Source organism: Corapipo altera, unplaced genomic scaffold, assembly GCF_003945725.1.
Source record: "Corapipo altera isolate COAL_440 unplaced genomic scaffold, ASM394572v1 61553, whole genome shotgun sequence".
In the NCBI taxonomy this organism is placed as follows: Eukaryota; Metazoa; Chordata; class Aves; order Passeriformes; family Pipridae; genus Corapipo; species Corapipo altera.
The window spans coordinates 550,129-573,963 of NW_020884918.1; the positions used below are offsets into that span (position 1 = coordinate 550,129).

The window sequence follows — 23,835 nt, forward strand, 5'->3', positions numbered from 1 at the left end:
AGGGTCCCCATTCTGCTACACTGCCACAAGGGAACGTTTGCAAACAGCAGCATACCAATGAAACCCCATACACATATTACCCCATGTCTCTTGGCTGGCTGAGCCCACCCTCAGGGTATTCCTGCTTGCTGCCCCACAGGCAGCTCAACCTGTGCTCTTTTCCTGCTCCAGCTGGCGAGGTTGAGCCAGTGATGAGGCCAGAGCTGTGTGATCCCGGTGCAGCTTTCAAACCCAGCCTCTAGCACAGCCTGTCAGCGAGGCACAGGGTTACCTTGGTCTATCTGTATCTGCTGGGGTGCTGCCTTGGGTCCAGTGGGCTCAGAGCATGTCTTACTGTGATCCTCCAAGCAGCCATCCTTCCCTCCCCTCCCCTCCCTTTCCATCACCTCGCCTCACCTCACCTCGCCTCGCCTCCCTCCCTCCCTCCTCTCCTCTCCTTCCTTCCCTCTCCTCTCCTTCCTTCCCTCTCCTCCCCTCTCCTCTCCTCTCCTCTCCTCTCTTCTCCTCTCCTCTCCTCTCCTCTCCTCTCCTCTCCTCTCCTCCTGTATCCCCCTCACTCCCCCATCCCCCATAAGACCAGGATTTCAGCTGATGGTCAACCCTTATCCCCTTGCAGTCTAATGCATCACAGCTGTTGAAAAGCTACCCCCACAGCTCTGTCTTCTCTTCAACCCCATGACCCCATGTTTGTCTTTTGACTTAGGTACAGAAACTCCCCTTCTACCACATGCTCCCTCTGCTGATCTCATCAATACTTCATCTAACCCCCAGTCCTGCCCCTTTGCCCCAGGTTCTTTAGTCTTTCCTATACCATCCCCACCTGCCCTTACAAGAGGGGATATTTTCCAGCCCACCACCAGCAGCTGCAGCATCTTGCTGCTGGTGAAACGTCAAACCTTCACCTCTAAGCAGCGCACACAACTCTGAACATGAGACAATCAGGAGAGAAAGTGGGAAGGGGGAAAGTATTGACAGGAGTAAGTTGAGAGAAATCATAAAGCTTAAGCAGAAAGAAAGCAGTTTGAAAGGTAAAGTATTCAGAGAAAGCCCTTTCCTGGATGAATCTAATTGTTTTGTTATCTTTACCCACCAAAGCATTTACTTTGGTTTGTCGCCCGATCCACAAACACTTTCGAGGAGATGACATTACCGAAAGGCAGGAACATCTGCATCAGCTCAGCATCCCCAAACTCCTGGGGCAGATGGTAGATAAACAGGTTACAGCCCTCTGGTCCTATCAAAAGAAAAAGAAGACTCATGAATGAAGAGAAATAGGATACGAGAAAGCACATGGTGGACGTTTACTTTGGCATCCTCTCTCTCTGACTGGTGAAGGGTCACCTCTAGGAAGCAGCTTGTAGACTTTCAGAGGAATGACAAAGCACAAGACCAGGAACTCAAAAAGTTACCTAGAGGCTATGGTAACTTCATTAACCTTCCCAGGACAGACACCAGGATAAAATATAGAGACAGAGGAATGCACTGACACATGTGGCTATGGAAAGGCAGAATGGAGGAATAGTAACACAAAGAATGAAAAATATGGTTCCTAATTTTCTTTTGTTCCTTGTAACCCACAGGGTCATTTTGTTCTGTAGAATTTTGCATTCAGCCCTCAGTGTAACTCATCTTGAAGACTCCCCCAGATCAGGACAGTTTGGCCATGTCCTCCATTCTAGAGGGTTCTGCAGGAAAGACTACAGAACCATCTCCATCTCCAGAGAGATGGATGTAAATCCAGATTACTAGACAACAGAGATTGGCTTTTTTGCCTCAATGCTGTAACATATTCTCTTACAGATTTCAAAAGGTGCTTGGGAAAATATCCAGAGAGGAGTTAGTTGGAATATGAAGTTTTGTTAAAGTAGAGACCCTCAAAAAATGTTCTGTTGAAATTGTACTTTGGGACAGAAGAGGGAGAACCTGCCTCTGGTCAAATAGTCTAGGATGAAACTCTTCAACCTGACTTTTATTTTTAAGCATGCTGTCTTTGAGCAACAGTCTAATGGGGACAGGTCTGTCCAAGAAGTTTTGTTGAAAAAATTAAACACTTAACACCTCTACAGTGTTCAATAGCAGAAAACTGTACAGTTTGAGGAGACAGGGATTCTTTTTTTAATCGTCTTATTTCCAAAGGTATTTCCAGGTGATGCCCAGCTTTGTATTGGCCTCGAGAGGTAACTCCAGCCCTGCTTTGCTGAGAAGGGATACAGTGCATGCCCCTTGCCAAAACTGTAAGAGTTCAGAGAGAAGGAGGGTTTCCTCCTTCTCCCTAGTCCATGTGCCTGCAACCCTGTGACCTGACTCAGTCAACTTTCCCCCTTTTACGTCTGTGGGGAAGGAAAGGGTTTTTTAATACTCTCGTTTTCTTCATCAGGGCATAATTACAGTGTCATAACACAGCAAATTACAACTTTGCCTTTCCTGTTAGGGAGAGGAGTTCGCCTAGATGCTCCCACCTTTTATTAGCCATTACTCATCCCCCTGGCTGGCAGGAGAAGTACGGTGAAGTCAGGATTCTGGCAGATGCCCATTTAAAGCTCATTAAAATTCCTGGGCCTCAGCATGATTGAAGTCACAGGCTCTCCACATTTCCTTTTGGATTAATGGAAAATGAAGCCTTAATGAATATTTGCTAAGCACAATTTTCCCCACTAATTTGCTAAAAGGACTGTCATGAAGGAACAGCTGATCCTTTGCATCTTGTGCATTTCCTAAAGGTCATGGGGATGGTAACAGGGTTTCTTCCAAATATGGGGGATAGTGGTATGGTGGGATAATTAACTAATTAGGCACCCGGTCATCTGCTTAGCTAAATTACTTTTGAACCTCAGTGGCCCACAATCAGGCTCCCCTATTTCATGCCAAGCTTTTCCAGTTTCCCCCCACCTCCTGTCTACCTCTTCTTTAGTCTCTTTACTGAGCAACTATCCCTTCTCCAATCCTTGCTGCCATTTGCTTCCGCACAATACAGAATTATTGGCATGGTAAGCTAGATATGAAACAGTCTGAAAGTGTTAAACAAACACCAACCCCCTTAGATGTCTGTTACAATTGAGAAAATTCTGCCCAGGAGAAGACCGTGGTCCAGAATAACAGGGAAAAAATTCATTCCTTCATCTGAACATGCCCCAGAGCACTTCTGCTATGGGATTTGAGATCCACATTATAATAGAATGGGTAAAATCTTGGCTTTGCTGCAGTTGGTGGCAAAATTCCCACTGACATCACCAGAGCCAGCAGTTTGCTCTGTAAAACTGGCCAATTCTTTCAAAAATACCAGCTGCATTTCCTGGGGTCTTGGACTCGTTGTGCATGAGTACGGATTCTGCCTGTGTGTGCTGAGAAACACCTACCAAGGCATAAGGCAGACCAGGAGGCACACAACTTCATCTAGACCATGTTTAGAGGCTGGGCTCAAGGAGAGAACCTTGAAATCAACTTTTCTTTGAAATCAACACGACTCAAAGACCAAGAGACCAGTGAGGGTGTGAAAAAGCAGGGACCCTCCCCAAAGCCCAGCTCAGCTCTGAAATGTGGCTAGGAAACGTGTACTGTGGCTTCCTATATTGACTCAGACATGCAAGGCTGAACTCACTTTGTTCCCAACTACAGAGGGGTTTTGGCTAATTTTCAGTACTGAAAATGCCACCTGCTTCTGAGAAAAAAAAAAAATTGGGATAGTTTGATTTGTTTTGTCTCCCTCACATATGAAAATTCTGCCATTGGAGCTTAATAAGCAATTTTTTGTTGAATACATCCATAAGTTACCAGTTGCAGTTAGAGTTCTTGGTAAAGAATTCAAAAAATATGATCTGTCTGCCTCAGCCGTTCTACCTTGTTGGATTTTTTTTACCTGCTGCAAGTTAATGTAGGCACTCCATAGTAGACTATGGGTTTGTATATGTGGCTGTATATATAGATGTATATTTTTAAGAAACCAAAGACAAGACATCAGGAAGAAATTCTTCACTATGAGGGTGGTGAGGCACTGTCACAGGTTGCTCAGAGAAGTTGTGGCTGCCCCATCCCTGGAAGCGTTCAAGGCCAGGTTGGATGAGGCTTTGAGCAGCCTGGTCTAGTGGAAGGTGACTCTGCCTGTGGCAGGGTGTTGGACCTAGGGTTTTTAAGGTCCCTTCCAACCCAAATTATTCTATGATTCTGTGAGTTGTTCATATCAAAATTCTATGAAAATCTAAGTTAGTTCTTAGTGCACAAATGCGATGAGTTTTAACGGACTTGCTCAAATCACTGGAGCAAGAGGAAAATCCCAGTAGGCAGGGAAAAACCTTACTGAAGACTCCAACTAACTTGCTGGAGAGAAAGTTCTGGTTTTGAACAGAGTTAATGGGTTGTTGGAGATCAGTATACTTGGCAATTCAGGGCTGAATACAGTAATAAAATTATTTACCACAGGCTTTACTTTTGTTTTCAAAAGGGCTCTGAGCCAACTTGAAATCTAACCCTCGTGACACATTATGAGAAGAAAATGAAATTTCATTTTTACACTGATGTCTACCATGGCTCTTGGTTTTATGACTTTAAGTTATATATATTTCTGTTCATTTATACACAAGAAGCACAGGTAGCCTTGATTTGGACGAAAAAGAAAGAAGAGCTTTAAGGAGCTCACAGTTTATGAATTGTCTGTAGATTACAGGGGAACCACGCTGGATAATGGAAAAGCCTGTTACTCAGGGCACAGAACCACATGGTTGATTTGGCTTGGTTGGACCTGAACTGCTAAGCCATTGCTCTGTCCATGTTCCTCACACTTCAGCTCATTGTTAGTTTTTTAGCACCGGGACAGCTACAGACCCAGCCTATCCCTTGGTGCCCACTGTCAACATGAGTCAACTTCACATACCTGTTCAGATATCAACTATGTATCATTGCATCCCCAACACCGGGAGGCAATGTCATAAGGAAAGGCTATGATTAGACTTGTTTTCCAACAGTAATTAAAACTGGGCTGTCCCTTAAGATTGTGTGAAGTTAACCTGCAGGACTTTGGTCAGCTGCACACCTCACCTCTACAGCAAACACTCAGAGGCTGGAATTTCATTGCCTCTTCTGCATTTGCTTCCTATTCAGTCCCCAGAGTGTTTGCGAACAGGGCATGTGAGAGTCACAAAGCCTGTACCGCTTTATTTTAATGTATAAGTGTACTTCTGAGTTTCAGAAATTACATTAAGATGAGTAATACCATACAAATATAAAATTACCTCCAAGTTTTCTGTGGTTGACATGGCCTGAATCAAGATTTTATCTCAAGCTTTGATAGCTTTGGATCTATTCCACCCCATGCGCCCTGTCAGCTGCCGTCAGCCTCAGTGCTTGTGTGGAAGTAATGACTAATCTCTACAGCAAGGTTCCAGCAGCCAAACGTTTCTGGGCTTGTTATCCAACTGGGATCCGGGAGTGGAGAGTTTAGCATTGTTATTAACAATGTGATCATTTGTGTTACTGTTGTGATAGGGCTGGTTCACTAACGAATCAATGTTTATGCACATCCTTGCAAACATAAAGTACTCTTCTCAGCACTGGGCATTACCGTCATTATTAGAGTTCCCTCTTGCTGTGTTTTCCTGTTAGAGGTTAAAGATTCTTAAAGGTCTTGACCCTCTGCTAAAACGGAGTGTTGTGTCTCATAGATTATCCCTCTAGCAGCAGAGAATGCCACAGCATCCTAACACTGCAGGAAAATGAGGGACACTGGGAGTGCCAACCTGCATTGGACTGGTCGTACATCTCTCATCTCTGGCCTCCAACCACCTTCAGCCTCAATACCAGCTGCTTACAAGAAGGAGTGAAGAGTTATGAGATAACTTGTCCACTGGGTGACACTCACTCCCAACCCACAGAGACACACCATGCCTTATGAACACAGGGATCTTCAGGCAGAGGGTCTTCAAAGCGTGCACCACAGCTTTCCCCTGCTCCTGACAGTTCCTGGCACTATGCTGTGCTGAGCAATGATCTGCTAGCCATTTTGTCCTGTGCTTAATCTAGCCCCAGTAAGTAATAAAAAGCAAAGTCCTTCAGCATGGGGGAAACATCTCTGTAATGATATGATAGGTCTGTGCATCTGTTCTCACAGCAGGGACATGCACTGGAGCTAATCAGGAGCTGGAAGTTGTGTTCCCCAGGAAATTCTGACATAGGAAAAAAATTAATTCCAAATTAGATGGAAATGCCAACATTTCTAATTTTCTTACAAAATGAGATTTCTCCCCGAAAGTAGTTCTAGGCCATCAGAATGTTTTAGCTTGATAGTGTAATCTTGATCCATTTCATTCTGACTCTTACACTATATTAAAACATTAAATGTAATTACATATGTATAATAACACATATAATATAGAATATATCTGAATTAGTGATCTAATAGAGGATAAAATTTAAATTGTAACTATTTAAAATGAGGGTTGCTAAGCTGGAGCACCTGACTTTAAAGCCTCACTTAGGCAAGCAGTCCCTTTTTCTTGTCAAAAGGGAGCAGTGGACTCCTTGGAGGACAACTGGAGCTACCCAAGTGGGTTGCCTCTGAGGATTCCACTGCTCCCCACTGACTGTAAAGGGAAAATTACATGGCATAGTTGTCTCCCAAAGTGTTTACATCCAATAATGTTACATTTACCTTTCCTTATTTTTTGTGTCTTCAGTGAAGCCATCCAATACTGTGAACTAGATTACTCAGGCTCCTCTGAGTAATCTACAAGATTTTTCTCATCCTGATATAGAAATTGTGTTCTACAGGATCTGATTTCTGTTTCCAGAGGCTGAAAGGACTGGATAAGCTACTCTAAATAGCAGGTCCTTGATCTTCAAATAGCAGGTGTCTGAAATCATGTTACTGGCTTTTAATGAAAGAGTTTCCTACAAAGTTCTTTATTTCAATGCAATTGCATTTTTGTGTGTGTTCTCAGATACATATGGATGGTATTGCCTATGTTGCTAGCAGGTCTTTCCATGGCCTGTGCACATCAGCATGCTCTTCTCCCTGGAGACTGAGGACATATCATCAGCAATTCTCCATGAGCATGTTTCTCCATATTATCCTTTGTGACAACGATGTTGTGTCATATATGGAAATGGGTTAGGGTTAGGGTTAGGGTTAGGGTTAGGGTTAGGCTTAGGGATCCAAAGCAATTAGGCGTTTAATGGATACTCTAGGTGTACAAGGAGGGGAACCAACGTGGTGGGGATGGCTTGCTGGGGTCACAAAGGAAGATGTCTCTTTTACTCACCTTCTCTCTGTTGCTGTGGGATCATGGGAGGTGGCTGTGGGAACGCTTGGCTAATCTGGCCATAAGCAGCAGGATAAGCAGCTACAGGGGAGAGAAAGGGAGAGAAGAAAGAAGGACAGATTTCAGTGCTGAGAAGCGAGGAACTTTCACTCCAAGCCACCATACCAAGCTAGAGGTGGGCTTTCACCCTGCCTTTTGGCTCTGTGAGGGGCCATCTCGTGCAGGCTGAGATGTGGCAGAAGAACCATGGCTGTGCTCCAGGAGGTGCCACATGGCCTTGAGCACCCACCCTCCCTTCAGCTCTGTCAGCAGCAACACCGAGGAGAGCCATGCAGTGTAAATGGGGGTCTCTGCTGAGATATTTCCCAGCAGACATGCGCAACCATTCCAGATGGTGACACAAACACATCCATTCTCGAGCTCAGCGTAGAGGGGCCCGTGCTGACAGCCACGTGCAGAGAGCGAGCACGCGTTTCCCCTGTGTAATCTCCCTTGTACCCTGATTAATTCCCATGCTTGTAAAAACAGTCCACACCCATGTTTTCTGCCTTCATATGCCCACACACTGTACGGACAGAGTTGCACATACACCCTTGGATATACATTTTCTTTCATGTCCACAGAGACTTCCTCTCTCTCACACAAACACAGTGGAAACAGTGAGCAGCAATTAAACAATTTTCCCCAACTCAGCTCCCCCACCAAGCAAACAAGGGGAGCCATTCACTACCACAGATGGTAGATGATGTGCCTTGCTGCTAAAAATACAGAGTATGGGTCGGCTGCGAGACCAGAAAGAAGGGGATAGGGGCCATGTGTGTGCAGAGGGGTTAATTAACAGCTCAAAGGGTTGAGCTGCTTCCCATCTATCAAACCTCACAAGCAATAAATGACAATAACTAAAACACCGGCAAATGAAGCCCTACATGGAGAATTAAATTAAGTTTCCAGATACAGCGCTGACATGAGATAATAGCCATTCCTCAGTGGGAGCCCATGATCGCTCCAGTTACCACAGGAAATAATGACTTTGGGGTAGCAGCTTCCTCACAACGTTGGCCATGGACACCTCGTGAGGAGAGGCTGAACACAGAGGGGTCGTGGTCTGCACCAGGTCACTTTGGCTGGTGTCAGTCCATCAACTGCAAAGGAGCTGCTCAGCATACAGGGCAACACGAGTGGAGGCTGATCCATTGGGAGCTGTGGAGAAATCTGCTGGCAAGCTGGGAGGAAGTCTGTGTATCTCCTAAGTAAGTCTCAGACTAACTAACTGGGGTATGGCCAGTACACATACCCTAAAAAAATGGGTATGTGCAGGCATTCCATACTGTGCCAGGCACAGCAGCAGTGGCTTTGCAGGGCCTGGCTACCTATTTTCTCTCTGTGCTACAGCATTCAGGAGACCTGTTATAGCAACTGGCCTCCAAAGCAGTGGCCTGATTTTGGACTTATGCATTGTGCTAAGGCAAACCAGACACGGTCCTGCTGCTGAAGTTTCACTGAGGTACAGGCCAGTGGGACCAATTCCCTGGGAAAAGGGTGGAGGTTGCTTCCTCTGTGGGAGAAGACCCTGGGCTTGGTGTTTGTGCAAACCTATTTTGGGAGCCCGTGACCCCCAGCTTGCCCCTGTACTAGTAAACACCTCCGTTCTCTCAGCCCCCTGAGGTGTGTTCAGAGATTGAGGGCTTTATAGAAGAAAAAGGTTTATTGGGAGAAAGTGTTAATACTAACGACCTGCGTACTGCTGCACTCCAGCGTAGGCTTGCTGCAAGGGGTCTGCTGCAGTGGGGCTCTGTGCTGTGGAGACATAAGAGACAGAAGGAATCAAGGGGTTAAAATATGATAGGCACTCTCCCTTTCTCTTTCATCATCAACATGTGTTGTGAGACAGACAGACCCAGGGGCTGAGGGTTGTGGAAGAGGAGCAGCTTGCCTTGCCCTATGGACAGGACCGCACAGAGCCCCCCAGCATGGCCAAGAGGGTTCTGTCCCCCAGCCATCACCCTGTGAGACCTTGGAGCAGAGGGCAAATAAACCTCTCTCCTCCTTTCCCAAGCTTAAATTATGGATCTGCACTGAGCATGCAGATTTTTGGCATTGCAGTAATCAACCCCAAAGAGCCCTCATCTTAAGCCAGGACTGACACTGTGCTAGGTGCTGTGCAAACTCAGATCTCAGTGACAGCTACAGTCACATGAAACTTTCAATCAGAGCAGAAAACAACAGGGGCATAGCAGGAGGAAGGAGAAGAGAACAAAGCAGTGGCTCCTGTCATCCCCACATCCCTTCGAAGGACTGTGTTGCTGCCAGGCAGCCCCCTGTGAGAGAGAAGAATCTGGTTGGGGGGGGGCGGGGGACACCACTTGTCTGCTCCAGGGAGGATGCTGTGAATCTCTCCGTAAGGCATGCAGTCTCTTGCTGGCTTCAAAGTGCATTTTCTCTCTTTACAAGTGCGCATTCCTCCCCACTAAAACTGTTTATTTTTGTGAAACTTTGAAGTCTTGCTCAAATACAACCAAAGCTAGTTAAGATTTTTTTTTTTTCTCCTTTGGTTGATAGGGAGGAAAAAAGAGAGAAACGTGTTGGATAAGCTCTTTCTTTATCTGCAGCAATAAAAAATTTAAAGCAAAGCTTGGCTGAACCTCCAGTCCAAATGTCACCTTGGCCCTAATATTTCACTTCTTGTTATGAGTTTAATTTGTATTTATTGGTGCTGCACAGTTCTACACAGTCCCTCCGGCTTATTCCTTGTAGGATGATCCCTTAGGGAGCTGCCACTTTCCCACATCCATCCCACCTTTTTCCTTCTTACCCGCACAGAGGTGTGGCTGGAGGCAAGGCTTGGAGGATGCAAAGGTGGGGGCCTCTTGGAAGGAAATCTGGTGCCATACACCTATCCAAGGAGAGACACTGACTGTATGGCAAAGTGTGGGGGAGGTTGTCAAACGTGAGTATTACAGACCCAAGGAACATGGATTAAGTGTTTTCTTACAGATAGATATACCAGCTTGAAACTTAACTTTAAAGATAACCATTGGTCATGTTAGAAGCTTGCAAGGTCTTGCACTTTTCTCCCAAAATACAAGGAGGAATGATGAGAAGACCAAACTTTGAGGCAGCAAACCCAATTAGCTGGCTAAAGCTTGGAGGCTTCTGTTCATTACGGACATTACTGGACACGTGGACTTTGAGAATGGGGTAGTCACAGGAAGAAATAAGTGGGAATGCAGCCTTAGGTTGAACTAATTACCTAGATGACTTTTGGCAAGTCCCTCAATATATGGGTATGCGAAATGGGAAAGCACTGCCCTACTGTAGGGATTTTCACTTCTTACAAAGGGGTGTGAGGAGGATATATTAAAACCTGTGGGAGATCAGTAGAAGGCATAGTAGAGATATAAAGCTACATTTTTAAGGAGTAGTTGTTCCAGGAAACTGGAGGAAGTGGTTGGAAAATACAAAAATTGTTTCCACTTACTCCTGTACTCTTGAAGAAGAAACCAAATAAAGTCTATTCTTTTTAACCTCTGTTCAAAACAGTTTTCCTCAAAAAACCAGAATGTTGATCATGTTGCTCCAGAAGAAAGCTCAACAACTATGAAATGTTGAGTCATACACCAGTTCCCACACCCCTTTGGGAGAATGTATCATAGTAACTTGGACCCTCCAAAATGACCAAATCCTGTGACGTAGAAGATATCTCCTGAGAAAGGTGAGGGAACCTGTGGTGAAACAAGCAAATCTTTTTGAGATAGCTATGGTTTTGCAGATTGTAGTAAAGGAAATGGTCTCCCATCTCTACTCCAAAGGCAACTGCCCCTCTTTCTTTGCACTCATCTGTTTATAGAGCTAGAAGAAGTTGTCTCTGCTGCCCAGGAAATATAGTTACAGCATTTCATTCCTTTCCAGATGAGTCTGGTTTGGGCATGTTTGTTCTCTCTCTGACCTCCTGACAATTAGCAATGGCTGTCGCTTCACTGACTCAGGAGAAGTCACTATGCAGGACCTGTCTGACTGTGGCCCTTTCCTTAATTTCTTGCCTTATCTGGGAACATATGGGAACTGCCCAATCTCCCAGCTACAGCTGAGACTGTGCTGAACAGGACCACATGGCTCACTGGAGAGCTGCTCTCCTTCCTTACCCCATCTGTGGATATCTCACCTGCCTTTGGAACCTCACTTTGACCATCAGAACTACGACATTCTGCTTAGGAAATACACACTGAAAATCATGGTTTACCTTTATGATTAAATATTAGAACTGGACAAGTACTTTATTTAAAATGTTTGGGACAACAGGACATTAAATGCAGCCTTTTTCCCTTCCACATTAAAGCTTTTAGAGTTCACTATTTTCCTGAGTATTAATGATTTGTCATCAAAGGTATCATCTAAATGGGTGTTTCTTTCTCACGAGGCTGCCTCATGCGCCAGATCATGCATGGAATTTCATCTTGGTTCACAGCACATGCAAGCCAGTGGGAAGACTCTCCTGGTTTCAGTCAGCTTTGCTCCAAGTTGGAAATCATTTCCTCATAGGAAAAGAAGATGCAAAGTGGCTGTTCTAACACACAGGGCTCTTACACTGACCCAACCTTTCCTGGATGCTCTTGAAAAGGAGAGAATTTAAAGCACCTCTGGGGAGGCAGCAGCTTGTGGCTTGGGGCTCTGTGTTTTACGTGTAGTCTCATCCCCTACCTTTGGCCACTTGGGAGAAGTAATTGTGGTAAGTCACAGCCAGCAGGAATTTAACTTGGCAGTTCTTAAAAACAAAAGTGATGATCTCTGCTCACTGCAGAACTCTCCTTCCTTAGCCTGATGATTGTGTTTACTGAGCAAATGAAGATGTGTCTCCAGTACAGTGGATGTGTCCGTGCTGGCCAATATGGCCCATAAAGATGCAGGGACACAGACTCCAGTGTTGGCTGGACAGCCTGGTAGGAAGCCAAGGCATCTTGGGCAGCCATGAGCATATCTTCATGCTGCTGCTCACTCTGCCAGAGGAATTAAACCTAGGAAAGGGCATAACTGCCTGCACTCCCAGCTGTAGCATGAATGAAGCCAACAGTTGATATTGATCCAGAAATCTCAAGACACAGATTAGACGTTTTAGGATGTTGTGTCCCTGCTGTGTTCAGTAAAGTGACAGCCTTCTTACATATTAATGATCCATGAGAAGTTCAGCAAGGGCTCAGATGTACGAGATATATGAGTCAACCCAATGCAGAGGTTTTCTGTGGCTGTAGCACACCACATGCTAAAATTCAAAGTGATGGGGAGACATGAGTCATTTCTGTGTCCCAACACAAGGAGAACCATGAGTGAAAAGTTGCTTTATTCCTTCATAAGATACACATCATAGGTTGTGTGCCCCTGTGGCCTTCACACAGATCATTAGGTAGGAGAGCTACCCTGTCTCAACCACCCTTTCTCCCCATCCAGCTTGCCAGTCTTCTTTGTTACTGCAAATAATAGTTGAACACAAGCATGTGGGGCTGGGAACAGACCTCGGTTCCTCAGCTCTGTGTGCTGCCTATGCTAGGCTGTGAGCCTACAGTGGCCTGTAAGGTAAATAGTAAGAGCTGGTAAGAGCTATAGGGGTTTAGGAGGCACTAGATGAGAGACATGGATTACATAAAGCACCTTGAAGAAGCTTTTGGGCCAGAACTAGCATGTCTCTAAGTTGTGACATCATCCAAAAACCTCGGATATGCTGGCAACTCTCTGTGTAAACACGTCTACAGATAACATCTGAAGCAGCTTTCCTTCTGGCCAGACTCATGGAGATGTCATGTCCAACATATGGACATTTCTGAGATTAAAGGTGATGTAATGCACATGCTGAGGATCACCTGGTGAAAGGAAAAATGCAGAGAGGTTTCTGAGAGGCTAGAGGACAACTATCAGTCACGTCAGCTCTGCTGAAGTCCCTGTGGCCTTGCTGCTTTGCAGGAGCTGAAGATCTGGCCTTGCTAGGGCAAACTAAAGGTATACTGTGAAAACAGATGCTAATAGTAACTTCATTTGTCAGCTCGGGGCAAGAGCCTTATCCCTGGACATCTCCTCTATATTAATTTGATCATTTCCATATCTCCATGGGAAAAATCCTGCTCAGATACAATTGTCTCTTTGCAAGACGATCCCGGCCAAGATGCCACAAGGTGACCATGGCAGATAACCTTCCATAAACCTGGAGACATAAAACAAGCCAATGACCTACTATATGGCCATAAATATAAATTTAACGAAGGCAGTACTTATTCATTAGGCAGAAGTCAAGAAATGACTCCCAAGTCCTTCAAAGAAAGTAGATCTGTTAATGTCACTTTCCAAATCCTCTGCCTGATGCCAAAAAGTGAGGATGATTTCCCAAGTCAGCATGAAATACCAGTGCTTTAAAATTAACATCAGGAAGGTTTCTTACTGATATATCTCTAGATTGAAATCCAACTTTTTAAAGGGGCATTTAGTTATTGTTGGGCCTGACATTTAGCTTTTGTCAGAGAGTGAATGAATGGAGGTGACAGAATGAAGCACATTGTTAAAAATAAATAAAATTGGTTTAAATGATGTTCTATAAAGAATCTTTCCTGAGATGTCAGTAGCCCTGCTACAGTGTCTGGCCAAGACAAGCTGTTATATGGGTGTTTCAAGTGAAAATGGCTGCAGGGGACAGAGGGCTGGAGTCTGCTGTGATAGTCAGGAGTGTAAATCGGGAAGATCCACACCTAAGCCAGTGGGCTGGTGAGGAAAAAGGATGATGGTTACTGTCTGAGACATCAAAAGGGGGTCCTCCATACCCATCAGTGGACTATGGGACAACCTCCCTGTCCTGGCTCAGGGAGGGAAAGTGAAAGAAAGCCAAAATGATCTGCTCTCTGAAACCAGAAGGGGCCAGTCCTTCTGAGAGACAAAAGCAGGGTCTGGCTCATTTTAGGCCCCTAAGGCACCTTGGGACTTCATTTTGGTGGAAGGAGTCAGATTACAACTGTATGATACTCTCTCCACTCCCTGCTTCTGATAGTTTGTGCATTTTTTACAGACATGCTCAATTCCATCTCTTTCACCCTGTTTTGAAGAGATGCTTTCTACAGGGGTCTGAAACAGCAAGTTATCAACTGGATCCACAGCATTGTGGTCTGCCCCATCTATTCTTTCCTCCTACTGTCCCAAAGGTATTTTACACCTCTCCCAGGAACTGCAGCTTGGCCACTATCACCTTTGGGAAGGTGGATAGGGGAGGAGGGTGATCAAAGAGAGGCAGTGTTATTCAGTTAGTCTGGGGGTAATAACATAATGAGAGGGAAAAAAAAAATCTATGTGAAGGCCAGGATTAAAATAAATAAATAACTGAGTGGGAGGGCTCTATTCACCTTCTCCTTAAATCCAATTTAAATCACTCTCTACAGCCCTAATCTATATCCATAATTATATCATTTCGTACAACAAGCTTGCGAGAGGTCTTAAGAAATTTATGTAGATTAAAATTCATGGGTGCCATAGTACAGATTCCATATTATTAAGATTGATTAGGACAGCTGATGCTGTGATTAAAGAAGCCAGCGTTTACTGTTGTAATTAATTAGGTATTCAGACACAACAATAACTGCAATAACGGAAAGAATGTGCTGATCTGGCAGAAAACAGAGGCTGATCCTGTGTTTTATAGTCTCGTTTTGCCATTTAGGGGTGGACACCACTCAGTTAAAGTCATGTTGTTCCACTGTCTCTTCCCCTACGCATCAAAAGAGCAAAGAAATTGAGGGCTTTTGTGCCCTCTGCTTCATCCTGTTAATAGGAAAAGCCATTTTGGTAGCATCCCCAGGTATTGTAGATGCTTGTTTAGGACAACATATGGTCCTACTATAAAATTCATATAGTTCAATTTTGGAAACCAGGAGTATCTTTATTATTTTCTTAATAGTCCCACCTCCAAGCCCCATCCCTAATTGGGTCCCTTCTGAGATGGAGGCCAAACAAAAACATGACAGGAGACACGTCTGGCAATGAAGAGCTTTCAGTGAGCAAAGTAAGAAAGACACAGAAGATCCAGAAATGCAGACAGGTGGATGTGGCGAGTCAAGGTGACAAACTAAATCAATAGCAAAGCCAGGGCCAGATATCCCTCTCTTTGTCTAAGGCCATAATCTCAGAAGTCAGGGTCAGGTTTTAAAAGCTATTAAGGCATTATAAATCCATATTTTTGGGGAGTTTTGTTTAAGTCATCTTTAAAAAAAAAGCTCAAGGTCTTAACTCACATAGATGCTACTGAAAACATCAGCACAGAGACTGATTTGTGTTTAAATTTTTTCCAGATCAGAGGAGAAAACACTTTGGCTCTGGAAAGGCTTACACAACTACCTTAAACAACCTCATTCATTACAGCTGCAGCATGGTCATTGGAAGTACATGGCATCATTAGAGTAGCTTAGACTACAATTGAAGATGGCAACTTGTTATTATATTTTTAATGAGTGCATTCCTTCACTTATTTATTTTACCAGTAAAGTGTGGTTTATGGCACAAGGCAGATTATTACAAATGGGTCAAATAAATGCTTCCTAGTCATAATGATGTCTCAGGTGCTCTCTGTTGCAGTTTTGGAACTGCTGACACAAAATATGAACAGGAAAGCTCTCATCTGGAGATTTAGGGTGGACAAACAGAACACAGCCAGAGATTTCCTGTAGTGAAGAAGTTAGCCCCAGGGTAGCTGAGCCAGGCACAATTCTAGGGCATAGTGTGTGCCTGGACCAAATGTTGTAGGCTTTGATTTTCATCCTGGACCTTCTAAAGGTGCAGTTGGGTCACTCTTTTTCTGTTCTCCTCATTCATCTTGTTTCTAAACTCTTCTTGTCTGATATCTTTTGGGTCTGAAATGTCAGGGTAGACATTGGGGTGTGGGAAGCCAGTTCTTTTCTTTCTCTGCACAAGCAAAGCCCTAATCTTGCCCAGTGCCACTGGATGGATGATCAGGACTGACACTGGACTCACTGGTCTGGAGCAGCAGCTTGCCCAGCAGCAGTGCTACTAGTCATTGACAAGCTAATAGATAAGGCTGTCATATTATCATGCTGGGCACTCCTCCCCTACAGAATTAGTTTGGATGAAAATAATAATTACACTTGGAATTTGAATCCTGTCTCTGCTGGCAATGGGTGAAGTAAGTGACTGCCTGATATCTCTTCATTGACCCAGCTAAAATGAATTGATGGTCTTGGTTCAGTTACTAAGACATGAGTTCCTGCAGAACTTGGCAGGGCACACCCTTACTGCCAGTCTCAGCAGTGGCTTGGAAACATGTGGGCATAAAGCCTTGCCTTGTACTGAGAGCTAGTGCTCACAAGAGAGGGCTGGACCCCAAACAGGGTATGAAGTGGAGACTGCTGTCTTGCTAGCCCGGATGTACCCACTGTGCAGCCAAAGGAAGGGGTTGGTGGAGAAACTTCCGCTATGTCTGCAGAGAGGAGACATAGAGCTAGTCCTGTCAGTGGTGGGCAGTCAGAAACAGAACCACAGTGTGCCTGAAAATAGTAAATGAGATGATATGTTTTTAATGTATTATGAGGAACTGAGGGAACTTAGCTTTTGTTTTCCTCAGCAACCTAAACCCAGAACAAATCCACTGAATCAGAATCATAGAACATCCTGAGTTGAAAGGGATCCATAAGGATCATCAAAATCCAACTCCTGGACCTGCACAGGAGAACACCAAGAATCACACTATGAGCCTTAGAGCACTGTCCAAACGGTTCTTGATGTATACCAGGCTTGGTGCTGTGATCACTTTCCTGGAAAGCCTGTTGCAGTGCCCAGTCATCCTCTGGGTGAAGAACTTTTTCATGATATCCAACCTAAACCTCCCCTGACACAGCTTCATGCTGTTCCCTTGGGTCCTGCCACTGGTGACCAGAGAGAAGAGATCAGTGCCTGGCCCTCTGCATCCCCTCACGAGGAAGATGAAGAATTCAGCACCTGTGAAAGCATTCCCCATCTAAGGCTCCACAAAGCTGACACACCACTGATCCATCCCTGTCCTTGGTTAAGCTGTAGATCCCTCAGCACAGAAGGAATAAGGATGTAGGATGTTATGTGGTGTATTTCCACATTTTTCTGGGCACATCACTGGAATATCATGGAGTAGTCTTCACTTTTCTGGGAGCTCTGCTTTGTTCCCTCTTCCAGTTTCCTCATTTCACTGGTTCTTTGACAGCCAATCCCTTCTCTCTCTTGTTTGCTGCCCTTTGGTCTCATGATTTTCTCATCTCTCCCTCCCTTTCTCTTTCCAAAGAGGCTTTATCTTTGGAGAGAGCATTTTGTACATTCCCTCACAATGTAATACAGTAGGGCAGGACCTGTTACCAGAAAGCAGAATTCTGATGAGGTGAGACACGGCAGAAACCAGTGCAGATGGTCTCTACTGTTATTGTACATCACACATGGTTACAAGAGAGGCTCTGGGCTCTGGGTGGCTAAGAAGCTTTGGCAGAAGAGCACAATCCCTGCTACTATGACTAATACGAAAATGGCAAAAGCTCTTGTGCTGCTGCAAAGTGACTCACAGTATCATGGCACAACAGATTATGCTCTTTGTCCCCAGTATATATTGTGACACATTGCCACGTTCAATAGCTCTGCAAGCTGAAAGATTAAAGGGCAGGAATTAATATACAAAAAGGTCAAATCTCCAAAGGGGCTCAGACTAGTGAAAAGGGAAATACTTGCTGCCTTGTTATTCACTCCATGGCAAAAAGTGCACTGAGGCATTATGTACTGGCTGATCTTGGAGAAGGTGAGACCTTGGCTTACAAAGAGTATGCTTGCAAGGAATGGTTTTCTAGTGCTACTACATGAGTCCATAGACTGATCAGATGCACAGAAAAAGCTAATTCCTGCAGGGACAGGGGCTGTGATGAAAGACCTGGTGAGTAGGGATGTTCTACCTACTCTGGCCTTTGCCGCAAAGCCATGGATGGTTTGATAGTCTAACTCAAATGACACCGTGTATGTCCCTTCTGAAGTCAGAGGGAATCTTAAAAAAAGAGCACAGGGGAAGACAGAAGAAAAGAAAAATTGAAATTAAAGAATAAGTACAATTGCATCGTGTGGACAGGTTTTTACAAATATTGTGGAATTCTGGAGTCCTTCAGATGCAGTATCAAAAATATTATGGCTAGTTACAAAGGTGAACATGTAGACAAACTGCACATTTAATTAAATTTATTTGGGTCGGAATGGTATGGATGTCATGCCTCTATAGATGTTCATTGTCCTGTTTTGCTATTTTCAGACAACAAAGAACATTCTGCTACAGGATATAATGGTGTGAACCCACATTTGAGGGTTTTTTTGTGAAGCGTGAGAGCAACATTCAGGCTTTAAACAATATATGGCGAGTCATAATCATAGCAAGACTATGATTATGTACACAACACTGCAGCAGTCTTAACCACTTTCAGAATGAGAGATATACCATAAAGGAAAGTTGTTTGGAAGATGCTGACTTTGGATGGGGACTGTCATGTTCTTTTTTTCTCTATAGTGTTAATGCAATTGCTTGCTTGGTTGTAATATTTTATTTTTACCCTTGCATTTAGAAACAGAGACATGCAGAACTACAGGGCAGTGCCAGTAACAGATGCAATAGAGGAAAGTGTAAAAAATCCCATAATGAACAATGATGGAATAAGCTGCCCAGTGATGAAAATTTCTTTCTAACCCCAAGCAATTAGTGGCTGGCTTATATTATAAAGCATGAAGTTTTGTGTCCTATCTACATTTTATCCAGTCTAATATGGCTGTGGATGTTCTCATTACCCATATAAATGACTAATCCTTTTATTTTTTATGCTGCTAAGCTCCAGGACTCAATAAAGCCTGTGGCAAGGAGTAGAGTTTTGGAGAGTGCATAAATGCTCATGAGAAGGAAGAGAATTAGATGGAGCAAACATATGATGTAAGCTACATGGGCTTGCTTTCAGTGTTTCAGGGACAGACAAAAGTAAAATGAGAGGTGAGTGTTTGACCTGCCACTGTTCCCTTTACACCTCTCCTATAACTTAAGATGTCACTAAGTTATGGGGAAGCTGAGCACCGAGAAAGACAAATATATTGCTGAAGACACGCTGAGATAAATTCAAACTTTACACAGAGTAGCCTATTTAGATGTCAGCTTTTCTGGCAGGAAGGAGTCTCTCTACCTGCAGTGAAGAGGAGCAAGGATGGCTGTTACCTTTTAGTGTGTTGGGCTTTTGGTGTTTGTGCAGGGACTTACTGTGAATTGCTGGCTGAACAGGTCTCTCTGAAACTCAGAGAGAATCAGATTAAGGCCATTGACTTTTATATAATCATGGATGAAATACCTAACTGAAAGGCTTCTTTAATTATGGGGATAGTTGGGGGTAGTAACAAAAGCTCAAGTCATTAAGATTCATCTAGAAAGAACATCTTTTCTCTGATATCCACAGTAATGGATCATGGAAGATTAGCTAAAAGGAGCTAGATAAACCAAGAAAAAAGACAGACACATAAATGGATGAATAAACAGAGAGATGATAGACTGGCAAACAGGTAGAAACTGAAATAAATGGATGGTAGAACAGATGGCTATGTTTATGTAACCTTAAAGACAGCTTTCTTGATGCTGTGGTTGAGCTCACTGAGCATACTAAAGGCTCTTTGCAATCTTCTGGTGCCTTCACCGGACTCCAAAATCTCCCCTGCCCTTAAGCTGCTACAAAAACATATATACATGCCTATAACTTTCAGTAGAGTAAGTCACTTGATTTCAATTCTGCTTAGAGATAAACTCACAGCTACAAATTTGCAAAGTGTTTGTTGGGAGGAGGATATTTATTTGTCAATACGTAGGTAAGGCTTTTGTGTTTCTATGTTATGTGGTATTTTTCCTTTTGGCTCATGAAGTCCCCTGTGATGATGACTCTTCTGATTTTTCAGGACTGACAGAGATCTAAATAATTTTTTTTTTCAGGATTTTTTTGGGCTTTTCGGTTGGAGCATCTGACTCAGTATTTGATTTTCTAACAGTCTAGATCAATCTATGAGCACCCCAGGGTAATATACTCCTTTGCCAGCTGGTGATTAGGATCAATTAGTAGCATTTACTTAAATTTTTATTGCTATGATTGTTACTATTAGTATGTATACAGCAATGGTAAAAAATGTCTTCCTAGCAGAAGGAAGAAGGGAGAGTGCTATTGCAAATCTTCAGAATACTGAAAAAATGCAGGTGCACATGAAGAAATGGTAAACTCCTGATTTCTTGGTGATTATAGCCTTAGACTGTCCGTATCTTTGTAAACAGAGGCAGATACATGTCCTTTAACCTCCCTCCATCCGTGATTGCCAGTGCTTGCAAAATCACTCCTTCAGTGCTGGCGTCTTTGAGCTAGGCACAGTCTGAATCCCAGCAGTAGTTCTCTGGCAGTGTGACACGAAAAGGTGAACCTGAGCCCATTCAGTGGCTATACTTAACGGAGCTTCAGTCTCCAGGCCTGGTAAGGCAACAGGATTTGGATGCAGTGAGCAATTCAGAGACCAATACCTGCTCTCTGCACACATGAAGCAGTTTGGGTCAGCAGACATGTGGACCCTTTGGACTCATCCTCCCAGATCCATCTGGCTGCAGAGGAATTCCAGGAGGAGTTACCAATGGTGGGTGCTAGCAGATGCAAACAGGCTTAGCACAGCTCTTTTGAGGCCGCTCAGGAGCAAGACCCTTGGGTGTAACACTAGATCTACCAGCATGAACTGGTCAGGACTAAGCTCAGTTTTTAGCTGAATCAAAACCTGCTGGTTGTCCTGACTATATTCACCAGACACGCTATCCAGCAACTGAGCACTCAAATATTCAGAAACGAGTTTTTTCACCTCCAACATGCCCTTGATGTTTATCATCCAGATTGAACTTTTTAACTACTGTAGCTGCGTAAGACCTCAAACAGCGATGTGGGGGTAAGTCCTGATGGTGTGAGGCATAATCCCTTTGAGGTCTCTCTTGTTGGACAAAGCCTGTGGATGTGGACAGCCTTCCCTAACACTGAGGGAGCAGATTGTGGGCACAACATGGGTCTGGCTTACCTGGATAAGGGTGAATGCCATTAGCAAACACGGCTTCTGCAGCTGGCTGCCCATTAGCCTGCGGCGGGAGGCCAGTGAAACCATTCACCCCAATTGGAGATGGGATGCTAGGCACAGCTGGTGCAGTTATGCCAGGAGGCGTGCTTCCACCTGCAAACAGGGAGGACACAATGTCAGAGCTGGTGAGTACTGGAAACAACAACAACTACACGGATAAAACTGCTGACACAACAGCTGGGACCACCAGACAGAAACCTCCCGATAATCCAAGAAATGAAAAATCTCCCAAGCTGTTGAGCAAGTGAAGGGACTGCTTGCCTCTGCTCCTCTGTTCAGTAAGCATTTAAGAAAGGCTTGCAAATCTTTCAAAATTTCTCAGCCCTACCTTTCTACAGCAGTTCCTCTTAATTTCCCTTTGGAGCCCTGTGTGTGTACTGACTTCCAGGACTACTCTGTCTGCAGACTCTCAGGATACACCTTTCACGTACAAACTCATTCTGAACATTCTCAGCACTAGGGATCCTTACAAGGCTTCGCAAGTTGATTCACAGCCTAAAGGTAGTCAGCGATACCTTTTTTAAATGTCACTCTTTAGCTCAAACTTGACTTCATAGAGTTTTGACAGACTTCTCCCAGTGAATGGGGGCAAATTTTGGGCTAGGTTTGTTCCTATCACGGAATCATACTCCTTTCTTTCTTTTCTGATGCATCCTGTCAGGGACTCCAATGCTGCTGTTTCAGAAGAACAAATTAATCTTTATGTTTTGGGTGAGATCTTGTCGTGCACTGGTAGAGAATTCTTGAATTTCTGGGGGTAGAATTAAATCCCTCTGCTACCTCATTGTCTGCTCCTGTACCTATGTTTAAAATGACTAGACAGTCTGTTCTTCTTCTGACATATTCAGGATAGTTTTAGGGACCAAAAATGAGTTTTCAAAGATGCTGAAATAGTATTTTTCTCTTCGTGGCTGTGTATGGTAAGTTTAACTATATAATCTTTAGCAATATCTTTCTGTGTCAAGGTATACTACTGGTAGAAAACACCATTTTTGCAGTAACCTCTTTTTTAAACCAATTGCAGATATTTTCTTCACCACAAGAGTATTCCATGATGGGTAAGTCTGGTAACACAATTTAATGACTGCTTAAATCTGTGTTGGTGCTTTAAGAAAGCCAATACAAATGGATGAGATGGTTTAATATGTTCAGATTTGAGTAGCCCAAAAAATAGGCAGTATTTCAACTCATTTCTTATACCCTGAGCAGACAAGCTGCTGCTTCCCCTTTGCTTATTTAAATGGTGTTGGCCTTTAAAAATGCCCTCTGTGGAGGTACAGGGAGCCAGCAGTGGCAACTGAAGTCCAAAGGCAATGCTCTTAGCATATGCCATCAGCTTGCAAATCACAAAGGCTACTTAAAATTTCAGTTGCTTTTCTGGATCTCTCCTTTATTTGCATAGAAAATGTAAGTAATTTTTTTCTAAAATTGTAACAAGGGATTTGTGCTAGCTATTTTGTGCATGTCTAAGGAAGTTTAGGCACATTCATTGGAATTTTTTAATTTTCTTCTTATAAAGAACCCCCCTGGAGAGGTCAGATCTGTAGCTGGAGTAAAACTGGCATAATGCCACTGCAGAGAACAAATGGTGGTGGTGGATGCCAGTTGTGGATTTCATCCCTCGTTTGAGATCTCTTGCTGCAGCTACACCAGGTGCAGATTTACAACACAGAGGGAGGGAGGGAGGGAGGGAGAAGAGAAGGAAGGAAGGAAAGCCTAAATGAAATTTCATTTCTAGCATCTCTTTGCAGCTAACAGAGTAGCAGATCCTCTGCCAGACCCACTTTTCACCCAGATTGTAGCAGAGATGGGAGAAATGTAAAACCTGAACCAGACTTTCAGAGACATTAAATTAGTTGCCTCACAACTACGGATGGTGTGTGAGATAAACCTGAGTCTTGATGGAGAACTGTTAAAATGGCAGCAAACAGCATTAAATTTTTTCTGGTCTGAATTACCCACTGGGACTGCCTATCACCACCCACACTGACTGCAGGCCAGCCAGGTGACTAGATTAAATGAGAGGTCTGACTTTTGCATGGTCACAGCCAGATAAGATGGATATTGTCTCTCATCTGTTAGATTTGGCTGGATCCAGAACTCTCTGAGTTTGTAGGTCCCATAAGCCTGAATGAAGTCATGGCCATGTCGCAAGGAACCCTCTCTCCTAGAGGTGGGACACACAGGAAACCAGCTGGATTAGAAGGCCTGAAGATATCAGCATAGAGGCTGAGCCAATACCTCCAATGCCTCTAGGACTCCTGGGTTACCAGCATCTTTTTTTCTAGCACAATTTTTCTTTTGCTTAGGAAAGATCAAAACACTTCCTTTTTACTTTTTCAATGTTCCCAACACTTTTTCTGATGCCTGTTTTTTTTTTTTTCCCCAGAACTTTGAAATATTTCATTTTCATTCCAAGGCAGAACAA

General features: G+C 43.9%; 1 protein-coding gene across 18 annotated transcripts in view; it reads right to left on the reverse strand.

Annotated features, from left to right (window-relative positions):
- The window catches only part of CELF4 (CUGBP Elav-like family member 4), a 700,139-nt gene that overhangs the window by 45,169 nt on the left and 631,135 nt on the right, over window positions 1-23,835 (reverse strand). For 8 of the 18 annotated variants that reach the window (XR_003529771.1, XM_027656113.1, XM_027656114.1 and 5 more), the window contains 5 exons: window positions 21,351-21,500; window positions 10,063-10,143; window positions 8,982-9,047; window positions 7,251-7,331; window positions 1,091-1,234 (listed from right to left, as the gene is read on the reverse strand). Coding sequence is in view for 17 of the 18 variants with exons in the window: in XM_027656113.1 (XP_027511914.1) it covers window positions 1,091-1,234; window positions 7,251-7,331; window positions 8,982-9,047; window positions 10,063-10,143; window positions 21,351-21,500 (522 nt within the window). In the remaining variant the exon portion in view is untranslated. The remainder of the gene's footprint in view (window positions 1-1,090; window positions 1,235-7,250; window positions 7,332-8,981; window positions 9,048-10,062; window positions 10,144-21,350; window positions 21,501-23,835) is intronic. The other 10 variants (XM_027656121.1, XM_027656120.1, XM_027656125.1 and 7 more) reach the window with 6 other exon arrangements.